General features: G+C 44.9%; 2 protein-coding genes across 4 annotated transcripts in view; both read right to left on the bottom strand.

Annotated features, from left to right (window-relative positions):
- Nucleotides 1-6,760, bottom strand: part of ppp1r21 (protein phosphatase 1, regulatory subunit 21) — a 34,639-nt gene extending 27,879 nt beyond the window's left edge. The window contains exons 1-4 of the mRNA XM_067422349.1: nt 6,293-6,760; nt 6,058-6,126; nt 5,790-5,933; nt 1,045-1,146 (exon numbers count right to left, since the gene is read on the bottom strand). Of these exons, the coding sequence (XP_067278450.1) occupies nt 1,045-1,146; nt 5,790-5,933; nt 6,058-6,126; nt 6,293-6,352 (375 nt within the window). The 5' untranslated portion in view covers nt 6,353-6,760. The remainder of the gene's footprint in view (nt 1-1,044; nt 1,147-5,789; nt 5,934-6,057; nt 6,127-6,292) is intronic.
- A 1,914-nt stretch (nt 6,761-8,674) lies between these two features.
- Nucleotides 8,675-15,409, bottom strand: part of rtn4b (reticulon 4b) — a 28,829-nt gene continuing 22,094 nt past the window's right edge. For all 3 annotated transcript variants that reach the window (XM_067420614.1, XM_067420615.1, XM_067420616.1), the window contains 4 exons: nt 10,547-10,616; nt 10,409-10,455; nt 10,067-10,125; nt 8,675-9,235 (listed from right to left, as the gene is read on the bottom strand). In XM_067420614.1, the coding sequence (XP_067276715.1) occupies nt 9,193-9,235; nt 10,067-10,125; nt 10,409-10,455; nt 10,547-10,616 (219 nt within the window). In that variant the 3' untranslated portion in view covers nt 8,675-9,192. The remainder of the gene's footprint in view (nt 9,236-10,066; nt 10,126-10,408; nt 10,456-10,546; nt 10,617-15,409) is intronic.

The following is a 15,409-nucleotide window of genomic DNA, read 5'->3' as shown; positions in this document are numbered from 1 at the left end:
TTCATGATATAATCAGCCATCATGGACTCCAGAAGGAAACCGCCGGAGGAAGCAGCGATCGCTACTGCTGCTGAGTTACTCAAACAGGGGTTATTATTTATTAATAAAGCCCAACATTAACCAGCGCTGGAAAAGAGGATGCCTGCTCTGTCCGAGCGATACCGCTTGATTAACTCGTCATCAAACATGTCGAGCACATTCTCCCTCTCCTGAAAGATTCGTCTCCTCCTCCTCAGCGCCCCTACTGGCCACTCCTGACCCCTGAGAGACCGCTCGAGCTCTTAAATAACTGCCAGAGGAAGAGGGATTCTAGCTTTAAGACATTTGATAACCTTCCTTTATACTGAAGTTTGAAAGCAGGAGTAAATGTCATGAATTCTCAGCACTTAAGACTAAAATAGCACTTTGAGAAGCTTGAGAAATACGGGCCCTGATTTTCAAGAACGCATTAGTCTATCATCACGAAACTCTGCGTCTCCTGAAGGTACTCAACGTTCTGAGACAGCGCCACCTTTTGGTTAATTTTGCAGATTTTAATTGAACAGGTCTTGATAGATTCCTTGCGTCATGCCGAGAACAGCGATACCAATTATGCCAAAATGTCCCTTTCAATTTCTTAGAAAACCTAAATTTTCAAACTCCCTCTAAACTGTTGGTCTGATTCTCACCAAAATTGGCTCAGATCATCTTTAGACCAATGTCAGCAGATAATTATCAGCTTTTTATAGACCAAACGTACTCATCTATCATCATCACACTGACCACACCAGAATCATCTGATAACAGCACCACCTATTGGTTAAAACTCATGAGCAAATCATGATACAGTGATTGGATTTTGTGATTTTTCAGCCATTTTGACTAAGTTAAAATGCTCCCAGCCTTGGCCCTAAGAATTACTGCTACCAGCTTTATTAATAATTGAATTTATTGATTAAATAATACCAGTCAGCTACATCATAATCTGACACAGCACACACAATCTGTAGGAGAATATACCAATCAAATGTTCTCACACATACACACACACACACACACACACACCTGGATGTGAAGCCTTTCATTCTCCTGGATCTTCTTCCGCAGATCTTCATCAAACACGTTCTGTGCCTGCAGGTTGACTTGAGGCGGCGAGTCTCCTTTATTCTGCACACACACACACACACACACACACACACACACACACACACACACACTTAACACACTACTCTTCATATAAAAGCCTATCAGAGTCGAGAACCCACTGGACCTTTCCTTCTAAGAGTGTGTGATGAAATCAGCTGACTGAGGACAAGACAGACTTTTTATTGTCTTTGTACAACATTTGTAATAGTCCGTGTTTTTATTTTAATTCATGCACATGGTATTCTTATTTCTTATGTTATCACTAGTTTCATTACTTTCTATGTAAAGCACTTTGCCATTGTGTATGAAATGTGCTAATCAAGTTGCCTTGCCTAATAAACGCGCTACATGATATCAGAGTTTATAAGGATGCAGAGGTCAGAGGTCAGGCGGGGTGTGACAGGAGTATGGTAAGATGATTGACCGGAGCCTGATAGAGTGTCTACACCGATGAGATAAAAGACAGCATTAGCCATTATAATGGAGGAGGCGAGGATGGAGGAGGCGAGGAAGGAGGAGGCGAGGATGGAGGAGGCGAGGATGGAGTGAGGATGGAGGAGTGAGGGACTTAAAAAATAAAAAGAGGATGGAGGAGGCGAGGATGGAGGAGGTGAGGATGGAGGAGGTGAGGATGGAGGAGGCGAGGATGGAGGAGTGAGGATGGAGGAGTGAGGGACTAATACTATTCAATGAATAAAAGCAGTTAATAACTGGGAATAATTTGTTGTTAATATTAACGGGTAACATTAAATAAAATATGGACAAATGTGGTATTTTGTGGAGGTTGACGCTTAATATCAATAGTTATCTCTAATGTTGAAGAATCCGACTAAATCCAGCGGTGCAGTCATCATTAATGACGCCCGTGAAGTCACGTTAAAGCTAGCGAGGATAGACATGCGGGATTATTGAGGATAGACATGCGGGATTATTGAGGATAGACATGCGGGATTATTGAGGATATACATGCGGGATTATTGAGGATATACATGCGGGATTATTGAGGATAGACATGCGGGATTATTGAGGATATACATGCGGGATTATTGAGGATAAACATGCGGGATTATTGAGGATATACATGCGGGATTATTGAGGATAAACATGCGGGATTATTGAGGATAAACATGCGGGATTATAGCGATATACGTGCGGGATTACTGAGGATAAACGTGCGGGATTACTGAGGATATACGTGCGGGATTACTGAGGATATACGTGCGGGATTACTGAGGATATACGTGCGGGATTACTGAGGATATACGTGCGGGATTACTGAGGATAGACGTGCGGGATTACTGAGGATAGACGTGCGGGATTACTGAGGATAGACGTGCGGGATTACTGAGGATAGACGTGCGGGATTACTGAGGATAGACGTGCGGGATTATAGCGATATACATGCGGGATTATTGAGGATAAACATGCGGGATTATTGAGGATAAACATGCGGGATTACTGAGGATATACATTATTGAGGATAAACGTGCGGGATTATTGAGGATATACGTGCGGGATTACTGAGGATAGACGTGCGGGATTACTGAGGATAGACGTGCGGGATTACTGAGGATAGACGTGCGGGATTATAGCGATATACATGCGGGATTATTGAGGATAAACATGCGGGATTATTGAGGATAAACATGCGGGATTACTGAGGATATACATTATTGAGGATAAACGTGCGGGATTATTGAGGATATACGTGCGGGATTACTGAGGATAAACGTGCGGGATTACTGAGGATGTACGTGCGGGATTACTGAGGATGTACGTGCGGGATTACTGAGGATGTACGTGCGGGATTACTGAGGATGTACGTGCGGGATTACTGAGGATGTACGTGCGGGATTACTGAGGATGTACGTGCGGGATTACTGAGGATGTACGTGCGGGATTACTGAGGATGTACGTGCGGGATTACTGAGGATGTACGTGCGGGATTACTGAGGATGTACGTGCGGGATTACTGAGGATGTACGTGCGGGATTACTGAGGATGTACGTGCGGGATTACTGAGGATGTACGTGCGGGATTACTGAGGATGTACGTGCGGGATTACTGAGGATGTACGTGCGGGATTACTGAGGATGTACGTGCGGGATTACTGAGGATGTACGTGCGGGATTACTGAGGATGTACGTGCGGGATTACTGAGGATGTACGTGCGGGATTACTGAGGATGTACGTGCGGGATTACTGAGGATGTACGTGCGGGATTACTGAGGATGTACGTGCGGGATTACTGAGGATGTACGTGCGGGATTACTGAGGATGTACGTGCGGGATTACTGAGGATGTACGTGCGGGATTACTGAGGATGTACGTGCGGGATTACTGAGGATGTACGTGCGGGATTACTGAGGATGTACGTGCGGGATTACTGAGGATGTACGTGCGGGATTACTGAGGATGTACGTGCGGGATTACTGAGGATGTACGTGCGGGATTACTGAGGATGTACGTGCGGGATTACTGAGGATGTACGTGCGGGATTACTGAGGATGTACGTGCGGGATTACTGAGGATGTACGTGCGGGATTACTGAGGATGTACGTGCGGGATTACTGAGGATGTACGTGCGGGATTACTGAGGATGTACGTGCGGGATTACTGAGGATGTACGTGCGGGATTACTGAGGATAGACGTGCGGGATTACTGAGGATATACGTGCGGGATTACTGAGGATATACGTGCGGGATTACTGAGGATAGACGTGCGGGATTACTGAGGATATACGTGCGGGATTACTGAGGATATACGTGCGGGATTACTGAGGATAGACGTGCGGGATTACTGAGGATGTACGTGCGGGATTACTGAGGATGTACGTGCGGGATTACTGAGGATGTACGTGCGGGATTACTGAGGATGTACGTGCGGGATTACTGAGGATATACGTGCGGGATTACTGAGGATAGACGTGCGGGATTAGTGAGGATGTACGTGCGGGATTATTGAGGATGTACGTGCGGGATTATTGAGGATGTACGTGCGGGATTATTGAGGATGTACGTGTAGGATTATTGAGGATGTACGTGTAGGATTATTGAGGATGTACGTGTAGGATTATTGAGGATAGACGTGCGGGATTACTGAGGATGTACGTGTAGGATTACTGAGGATGTACGTGTAGGATTATTGAGGATGTACGTGTGGGATTATTGAGGATGTACGTGCGGGATTATTGAGGATGTACGTGTGGGATTATTGAGGATGTACGTGTAGGATTATTGAGGATGTACGTGTGGGATTATTGAGGATGTACGTGTGGGATTATTGAGGATGTACGTGTGGGATTATTGAGGATGTACGTGTGGGATTATTGAGGATGTACGTGTGGGATTATTGAGGATGTACGTGTAGGATTATTGAGGATGTACGTGTGGGATTATTGAGGATGTACGTGTGGGATTATTGAGGATGTACGTGTGGGATTATTGAGGATATACGTGTGGGATTATTGAGGATATGTATTTAGGATTATTGAGGATATACGTGTGGGATTATAGAGGATATATATTTAGGATTATTGAGGATGTACGTGTAGGATTATTGAGGATGTACGTGTGGGATTATTGAGGATGTACGTGTGGGATTATTGAGGATGTACGTGTAGGATTATTGAGGATGTACGTGTAGGATTATTGAGGATGTACGTGTGGGATTATTGAGGATGTACGTGTGGGATTATTGAGGATATGTATTTAGGATTATTGAGGATATACGTGTGGGATTATAGAGGATATATATTTAGGATTATTGAGGATGTACGTGTAGGATTATTGAGGATGTACGTGTGGGATTATTGAGGATGTACGTGTGGGATTATTGAGGATGTACGTGTGGGATTATTGAGGATGTACGTGTAGGATTATTGAGGATGTACGTGTGGGATTATTGAGGATGTACGTGTGGGATTATTGAGGATATGTATTTAGGATTATTGAGGATATATATGTAGGATTATAGAGGATATATATTTAGGATTATTGAGGATATACGTGTAGGATAATTGAGGATATATAATTTCCCTTCAGTTCCTCCGCCCTCGCGTCCTGAAGGGGCGGAGCTACGGTGAGAGGAAAGGAAGCGAGGATGCACAGATGATAAATTGGGAAGCACCTACTGTATTATCCTGCTGTATGTGTGCTCAGCTCCGAGTACGAGCGATCGCACGCCAAAAGCGAAAGTCAACGCGAGCTCCCTGATCACCGCAGATTAGGCGGTAATGTCAGCACTAGCTAATGTCAGCGCTATCTCAGGCTGGCTTTACTCGGCTCTCAGCTTTCAGTCAGCTCTTACATTAGAGAGAGAGTGCTTTGATTAAACTGCTTTTTTTTTATATACAGTTTTTATTTCTATGTTCAGTTGTGAACAGGAGTTGAATTAGCAGGTCCCACACACACACACACACCTCCTGCTTCTCTAGAGTGTGTTGTCCGTTACCAGTGCTGGAGTACTGCATTTGGTCATTCATAAGCAGAAAGCAGAACTGAAATCTCTGTAAGGATGAATAGTTAAATCTATCCTAACCGCACTGAGGACTATTTTTCCAGCCATGAATTTTGTCATTGAGGATTTCTTAAAAATCTCGTCACACCCCTAGCAGTCAGTCAGTCAGTGTGTGAGGATGCAGAGGTCAGGGGTCAGAGGTCACCTTGCTCCTACGGCCCCTGCTCTCCGTCAGCAGCTCCTCCTGCAGTAGCTCCACTCTCTTGGTCAGCTGCTGGTTCCTGAAGCTCAGGCTGTCCATCTCCTGCTCCACCTTACGCAGACTCTGCTCCTTCTGCTTCAGCTCATCCTGTCACACACACACACACACACACACATGAGGACAAACACACGCTCTCTCACACACACACTCTCTCACACACACACACACACACACACACACACACACACACACACGTGCTTCCAGTGAGTACCTTCAGTGAGTTAGAGCTGGTCTGCTCGTCCAACACGGCCTTCTTCAACACCTGATTCTGAGCCCTGAGCTGAGGAACACACACACACACACACACACACACACACACAGTTCTGTCTTTAATAAGGAGTGCATTCACCAAAACACAAGCAAACGTTACATCAGAGTGGAGATGAGGAGCTAATGGAGTCATTACAGTATGAAGAAGAAGAGGAGGAGGAAGAAGAAGAGCTCACCTTCGAGTACTCTTGGGCCAGTTTACTGTACTTGCTCTGCAGATCCGTCACGCTCGCCATGACTGTGTGTGTGTGTGTGTGTGTGTGTGTGTGTTTATATAAACATCACTGACAGCCTCGGCTAATGCTAAAAGCTAACGCTAAGCGGATGTGTTCATGAATCGGAGTGGATAATAAACACAGCGTGACGTGTCATATTTACATCTGAGAGATGATCGGAGATTAATAACCGCCTGTCGAAGCTGATCATCGATCCCTGATCGCCTCAGCAGACCGAGCTGGTACCGGTACCGCAACGCAACGCAACGCAACGCAACACACAACACAACACACGGTGTGTAAGCTCTTCACACACTCATCACAGCACAATCCGTTATTATATTAATACCGCAATATAAGCGGGTCTGGAGAAATAACCGACACTACCGGACGGGTCACGTGAACGCGGTAACGGCACTCAGATGACCTTTCAAAATAAAAGCACACACACCTTTCAAAATAAAAGCACACACACACACACACACACACACACCTTTCAAAATAAAAGCACACACACCTTTCAAAATAAAAGCACACACACACACACACACACACACCTTTCAAAATAAAAGGACACACACACACACACACACACACACACACACACCTTTCAAAATAAAAGCACACACCATAAAACATCACAACACACACACACACCTTTCAAAATAAAAGCACACACCATAAAACATCACAACACACACATATACATATACATACGACCTTTCAAAATAAGTCACACCATAAAACATCACAACACACACACACACACACACTGACCTTTCAAAATAAAAAGCACACACACACCCTCCTACACACATAAACACATGACCTTTCAAAATAAAAGCACACACACAACACACACACTTTTCAAAATAAAAGCACACACCATAAAACATCACAACACACACACCTTTCAAAATAAAAGCACACCACACCCCACCAACACACACCTTTCAAAATATAAGCACACACCATAAAACACCACAACACACACACACACACAACCTTTCAAAATAAAAGCACACACACACCATAAAACATCACAACACACACACTGACCTTTCAAAATAAAAGCACACACACCATAAAGCATCACAACACACACACGCACACACACTTTTCAAAATAAAAGCACACACACTTTTCAAAATAAAAGCACACACACAATAAAACATAACACAAACACACTTTTCAAAATAAAAGCACACACACAATATAACATCACAACACACACACTTTTCAAAATATAAGCACACACACAATATAACATCACAACACAAACACACTTTTCAAAATAAAAGCACACACACAATATAACATCACAACACACACACTTTTCAAAATAAAAGCGCACACACCATATAACCCACACACAACCTTTTATAATAAAAGCCCACATAACATTAAACACACACATACACAGGCACACACACACTGACAGACATTTCATAATTATAGCACACACACACACACACTGACAGACATTTCATAATTAAAGCACACGCACACACACACACACACACACAGTCAGGTGCTGAAGCTGCAGTATTATTGAGCTGCTCTGGCTGGACTAATATAACTATAGTGTGTGTGTGTGTGTGTGTGTGTGTGTGTGTAGTGTAATATGCAGTTATATACTCACACAGACACGCTTTCTGAAGGTCAGGAATTAAGGAATAAAACTACTCAATAACCATTAAAACATTAAACAGATCTGTAAACAGGACATCACTCAGGCCTGATGCGTGTCTGATACCTGCTCACTGATGCTGGTTAAGCTCTAGATCCAGCAGGTCAAAGGTCATCCACCTGAGTCTCAGTTTTTACAGCACAGGGAGTTTTCCGGCTCTGTTCCTGATGGATCGGGACAGTTATCCCAGTGTAGTTAAAGCATCAGAGAGAACACGTGTGAATCAATAACCCCTGACCCCTGACCCTGAGGACAGCGGCTGATTGGAGGAGAAGTGAAGACTAGCATCTGTTAAACTGCATTCTACCATCTTAAAGATATCTCTAAACTACGGCACATGCTCTCAATGCCAAATGCTGAGCAGTTAGTCGATGCGTTCATGAGCTCAAGGATAGATTACTGTAATGCTCTACTGGGTGGTTGCCCTGCTCGCTTAATAAACAAACTCCAGCTGTTCCAGAACGGGAGGAGAGCCGGAGAAATGAGTTCTCCATCCTGTCTCCTGGTGGAGTTTGGGCTCCTCGCCACCGTCGCCTTTGGCGTTTGAATATCTGTATTGTAAAGGCGATAACTAATATAGCATGTCAGTGTGATGGTTGTGTGTGTAGATACTGTGTGTGCTTGAGAAGAGCTGAAATAACGTCAGGCCGTGCACCGGTTCAGTCAGAAGCTTTATTGGTACTCATTAACATCTCAAATGCATTCACAGGTATGGGCTCGGCTCCGTGGGATCGCCAGCTTCAGCGGGATCGCCAGCTTCAGCAGCCGCTCCAGATAAATAGATTTAAATACAGTAGCTCCTGTTCAGGGAAGCTGTGTGTAAACGTGTTGATCAGCAGTGAGATCTCTCATCTAGATTACAGAGGAACGCTCCAGTCAGTCAACACGGGGGATAATCATATCAACTCAACACCACAGCAAGCCAATAAGGGCTCAGCTTGCCCTCGGTTAAAACAGCATAATATCACACACACACACAAACACACACACACACACACACACACACACACACACACACACACGCTCAGTGAAGAGCCAATCGCTTCTCAGACACATCTCATCATTACACAAGATCGTTCATTCATCTGCAGCCAGTCATGTGATCAGTGTGTGTGTGTGTGTGTGTGTGTGTGTGTGTGTGTGTGTGTGTGTGTGTGTACAGCAGATCTCGTCACTCCGGCTTCTTCTTGGCTCCGGGAACCATCGCTTGAATCCTGAGGGAATACAGACAGACAAACTGAAGGAAAAGCCGTTCAAGGGTGAATATAAATTATGTAAAATATCAATCCACTGTTGAATCCAAACCGCTAACCACCAAATCCCCTCAGGACCGCCTGTTACTCCGAGGGGATGTTATGCTTTAAAAGAGTTTGTTACAGACTTGGCATTTAAAATAAATGTTTTGTACTGAATGGCGCTATCCTTTATTTTATGCATCTCTCTTCCATTTCTCTGAACAGTCTGCCATTAAACATGCATTTACTGTAAATCACTCAAAGTTTTTTAACATTTCTTTTCATTTACCATTATTTCTGATAATGAAAGGTTTATTCTAATATTATAAAGTGACCCTGGAGCACAAACCCAGTCATTAGGGTCAATGTTGTGAAAGATGTATGATCTGAGAGCTGAATAAATCATCATCATTGTGTGGTTTGATAGGACAATAATGCAAATCTGGAATCTGAGGGAACAAAAACATCTAAATATTGCCTTTAGATGGCAATAAATGGGCCTTCCCCCAATGAGAAACTCTCCTTTAAAGTTGTCCAGATGAATCCTTAACAATGCAAATTACTACTAATAATAATTTTTTTGTATATTTTTACAGTAGGACATTTACATGGAGCATGATCTTAATATCCTAATGATTTTTGGCATAAAAGAAAACTGTATAATTTTGCCCCTTATGGTGTATTGTATTGGCTCAGATATACCCGTGAGATTATGACCAGGGTCTCGTGTGCCTTATACATGTGTTTGTAATGCGCCACAGACAGCGGTTCAGGGTTAATGTTGGACACCCACAGGCGAGCTCCACTTACTTCCCCAAGACATCCTTCATCTGACTGCGGACCATGGAGATGAACTGATCAATCTGAGTCTGCAGGAGAGAGAGAAAGAGCATGAGCGACACACACACACACACACACACACACACACACGCACACGCACACGCACACGCACACGCACACGCACACACACACACACACGCACACACGCACACACGCACGCACACACACACGCACACACGCACACACACACGCACACACGCACGCACACACGCACACACGCACACACGCACACGCGCACACGCGCACACGCACACACGCACACACACACACACACACACACGCACACACACACACACACACACACACACACACCTGGTGTTTCTCGTAGGTCAGCGGGCCGCTGAAAGCTCCAATCAGACCTGCGGTGTAAGATTGAATGAGCATCATTACGCTTCATATTATACCAGCAGCTGTGAAGAGCAACAGACTGAAGGTAGACAACGGCCTTACCGAGAATGAGGAGTGTGAGTCCGTTAAACCAGGCCCCGATATACGTGAAGACCCACAGCAGCGCCGCCAACTGGAGAAGACACACACAGATAACATCAACACACACTTCTGTTCACATCAACACACACTTCAGAGTCACAGTTTGAGCAAAATGAGTGAGAAATTAGGTAAATAATAACAGGCCTTTTATTTTAGGACGAACTGTAGTTACGGTTTTTCACAATTGCTGAGACTAGTGTTGTAGTCAAGACCACCTAAACCGAGACCAAGACAAGACCAAGACTTTGAAGGGTCGAGACCAAGACAAGACCAAGACTTTGAGTGGCCGAGACCGAGTCAAGACCAAGACTTTGAAGGGTCGAGACCAAGACAAGACCAAGACTTTGAAGGGCCGAGACCGAGTCAAGACCAAGACTTTGAAGGGCCGAGTCAAGACCAAGACCAAGACAGGCCGAGGCCGAGACCGAGTCAAGACCGAGACCAATGCATGTCCCCACACTTATGATAAAATGTGGAATATGCATATGATTGGCACTTCTCTCGTATGTGTGGGTGTGTAAGTGTACCATGAGAGAAGTTTTGATCAAATAATCAAAAGGCATTGCAGCTTTGTGGGAATTAATCTTTTTCTTCTATAAGCAAATAACACTTAACTTTTCATCAATGGGAGGCACTGAAGACGACGTGTCCATATTGTTTACAGTCTATGGTGGACACAAACACCAAACTGACACTGACAGAGTTTTGTGTTTTGTTTTGTGAAAAGTGCTCAATCCCATTTTAAAACTCAAGTTCCCTAAGAATGCGAATCTGGATGAGGTATTAATCTCAGACACAGTCCATTATGCCTTAAATGAATGTGAATAACAGGAGGTGGAAGATGTATCATACAGATATGCATTAGTATGCTGCTTAAGCAAATTATTTTAAATATGTACATATTTTTCATTTACAAATTGAAAATGTTATTGTGCAGCTTTATTGTGCAACAACAAGGAAAAGAAACCCTGTACTTGCATTTTTTGATTAACTACAGTTTGATTTAACAAAAATCTCACATGCGCAGGGTTTTTCCTGGGTCAAAAATGGTCTTTGGTGGTGGCTGACAGACCTACACACACACACACACACACACACACACACACACACACACACACACACACCATTTTTTTTTTAAAAATGCAACGAAACAATCATTTTTTTATTATCTTATGTTATATCTCATATTATGTATGATCTCTTATCTTGATGTTTCTTTTGTTCCAACAGGTTGAATTGTTTTGGTATATAATCATATCAATATTAGAAATAGCATTAACAGTTAACAAATAGCCACAATTTCTGCCATATACAATTTAATAAAATGATCCGCTAGCTAACAAACAACTTTGTTCTGTTTTCACCTCACTCTAGTCTAAACTAAATGATTTTAGACTATTTATTTTACTACACATTAAACATACATAAGCTGAAATACTGTGGATAGTTAAAACTAATAATTCTTACTCTCCACTCTTGCTAAATTGGGTAAGCACACTTGCGTTCTCATTTCTGAGGTGTTCTGAGTAAATGATTAAACTTATTCGTTCAGTTCATTGTTGAACAGATCAGTTCTTATTACCGTCGTTAAAATGATTCGGTTCAAATGAGTCATTTGGTCGTGAATCGGACATTAGCAGACCCGTTGTGTGTGAATCACGGCTGTCAGAACATCGCGGAAGGTTTGTCACACAGAAAACACTTCATAACTGGATAGAAATTGTTTCCTATTTATTTAATGTATGATTTATGTCAGCTGTTTAGCTGGTCAAACGTTTTTTGAGCGCAATTCACACCGAGCGGTACTTCAAAACAGTTGTCCGAACGCGCAACGTTCAACATGGATTCGGTTTTCTGAACTTTTGATTTAGCTTAATATGTGAAGTATCAGAGAGAGCTTATGTGCTTATTTTGAAGACAGAGAGAGTGCGCGCAGGGTGGAGTTCTCTGCTCTTTATATGCCTTCAGCTGTGGTCTTGACCGGTCTTGAGACAAAATCCCGAGTCATCTTCGCCCGAGACCGAGACGAGACCGAGTAAAAATGCGGTCGATACCGAGACGAGACCAAGACCTTTAAAAAGTGGTCTCGAGACCGGTCTCGAGACCAAGACCGATCTCGAGTACTACAACACTAGCTGAGACACTAAACCTCACACTCAACGGCCTGAACCCATTTGTTGAATAAATCCCTCTTTCAGTAAACCCGACACACCAGAGGGTTTCCCATCATATCAGGCTCCAGACTGAGGACGGATGCTGATCTCGACCCACCCCTACTGTACAATATCCAATATCAGAGGCCAAGCCATTGGTTCATGTGCCAAATAATCTTCAAAATGGACCATTGGTCATTGGCAGAAATCGATATGGAGAGTTGTCCAGGTTGGGTACGAGAGAAAACGATCTCTGACGCCTCGTGGAGTTTGTTTTGACACAGCGTGGAAATGGTGTTATAAATGTTTTCATATCAGTATAGTAGAGTAGAGTAGAGTAGTTAATGTGCTGCATTAGTGGAGAACAGCAGTGTGTGTGTGTGTGAGGCGGAGAGGACGCTAACAGTAGCTCAAGCGCTTACACCGACCCAGATGTCCCGATTGTTCTCATGTATCTGCTTTAGTTTATCTCCAGCTGGACGCTTACATGCATTCGTTATCCAGGAAAGTGCCGTATTTAAAGCTAGTGACCTTAAAGAGCAAACTGACATACGACAGAAACAGAAACATCAGAGACACTGATGCTTTATCGCCACTGTAATGCATATGTTCATTAGATAATCATTGAGTGCACTAAAATAGAAGCACATAAGCAGTGAGTATACGCTTACACTTGCAAAAAATGCTCTTCTTATTTAGTATTTTTTTTCTTGTTTCCAGTCCAAATTTCGAAATATTCTTAAATCAAGATGCATTTACTAGATCAGGAAAATTACATATGATATTTTTTACTTGTTTTCTGGGGGAAAATATCAAAATTAAGTGAGTTTTAAACTAATTTCTGTTTGGGACAGACACAATAAAACAAGATTATTATTTCTCTCACCCCATTGGCAGATAATTTTGCCTGGATTAAACAAAATTTTTCTTTTTTTTCAACCAAACAAGAAATGTGTCACTTTTTAAATCTATTAAATGCATCTTGACTTAAGAATTGTTAGATATTTAGACTGGAAACAAGACCAAATCTCCTCCCTGAGGGGTCACCTTATCGTGGTGGAGGTGTTTGAGTGCCTGAATCACTCTAGGAGATGTGTTGTCTGGGGCTTGAGGCCCCCAAGGCAAACCGGTCCTTGGTAACGGGTCAGACTAAGAGCGGTTCAGAAGCCCAATATGGGGCCCAGATGAGAGATGTGAGGCCCGACCCTGGAGCCAGGCCCGGGGTTGGGGCTCGTATGCGAGGGCCTTGTGGCTGGGCCTTCCCCCACGGGGCCCAGATGAGCAATGTTGGGGCCTTCCACCATGGGGCCCGGATGAGCAATGTGGGGCCTTCCCCCATGGGGCCTGGATGAGCGATATGGGACCTTCCCCCATGGCGCCCGAATGAGAGATGTGGGGCCCCACCCTGGAGCTAGTCCCGGGGTAGGGGCTCGTATGAGAGTGCCTTGTGGCTGGACCTTCCCCCATGGGGCCCGAATGAGCGATGTGGGGCCGCCCCCCATGGGCTCAACACCTGCAGGAGGGATCATAAGGTGCCGGTGCATAGTGGATTGGGTAACAGTTGAAGGCTAGGCCCCCGACGACCCGATCTCTGGATACAGAAACTGGCTCTAGGGACGTGGACTGTCACCTCGCTGCGGGTAAGGAGCCTGAGATTGTGCGGGAGGTCGAGAGATACCGATTAGAAATAGTCGGGCTCACCTTCACACAGTTTGGGTTCTGGAACCACACTTCAGGAGAGAGGCTGGACTCTCTACCACTCTGGAGTTGCCCATGGTGAGAGGAGGCGGGCTGGAGTGGGTTTGCTTATATCCCCCAGCTCAGCCGCCATGTGTTGGAGTTCACCCCGGTGAAGGAGAGGGTCGCTTCCCTGCGCCATCGAGGCGGGTTCGGTCTCTCACTGTCGTATGTGCCTACGGGCCGAAGGCAGTGCAGAGTACCCAGCCCTCTTGAGGTCTCTGGTTCTGGAAAGTGCACCGACTGGAGACTCCTTCGTTCTACTGGGGGACTTCAACACCCACGTGGGCAGTGACAGAGACACCTGGAGGCGCGTGATTGGGAGGGACGGCCCCTGATCTGAACCCGAGTGGTGTTCTGTTATTGGACTTCTGTGCTAACCATGGCTTGTCCATAATGAACACCATGTTCAAGCATAAGGGTGTCCATTAGTGCACATGGCACCAGCACACCCTAGGCCAAAGGTCGATGATCGACTTTGTGGTCATCTCATCTGACCTCCGGCCGTATGTCTTGGACACTTGGGTGTCGAGTTGGATCCGATGGTGGGGGAAGAAGCTGGACAGACTCGGCAGACCCAAACGTACTGTGAGGGTCTGTTGGGAACAATTGGTTGAAGCCCTGTCAGAGAGATCTTCAACTCCCACCTCCGACAGAGCTTCGACCGGATCCTGAGGGAGTCTGGAGATATTGAGTGCGAATGGACCATGTTCTCCACCTCCATTGTCGACACTCAGAGCTGTGGCCGTAAGGTCTCCAGTGCCTGTTGAGGCGGCCACTCGGAGCTGTGGCCGTAAGGTCTCCGGTGCCTGTCGATGCGGCCGCTCGGCGCTGTGGCCGTAAGGTCTCCGGTGCCTGTCGATGCGGCCGCTCGGCGCTGTGGCCATAAGGTCTCCGGTGCCTGTTGAGGCGGCCGCCTGGAGCTGTGGCTGTA

This window comes from Pseudorasbora parva, chromosome 17, assembly GCF_024679245.1.
Source record: "Pseudorasbora parva isolate DD20220531a chromosome 17, ASM2467924v1, whole genome shotgun sequence".
Taxonomy (NCBI): Eukaryota; Metazoa; Chordata; class Actinopteri; order Cypriniformes; family Gobionidae; genus Pseudorasbora; species Pseudorasbora parva.
Note: the sequence above shows the minus strand (reverse complement) of the source record. Positions and strands in the feature narration are given on the sequence as shown.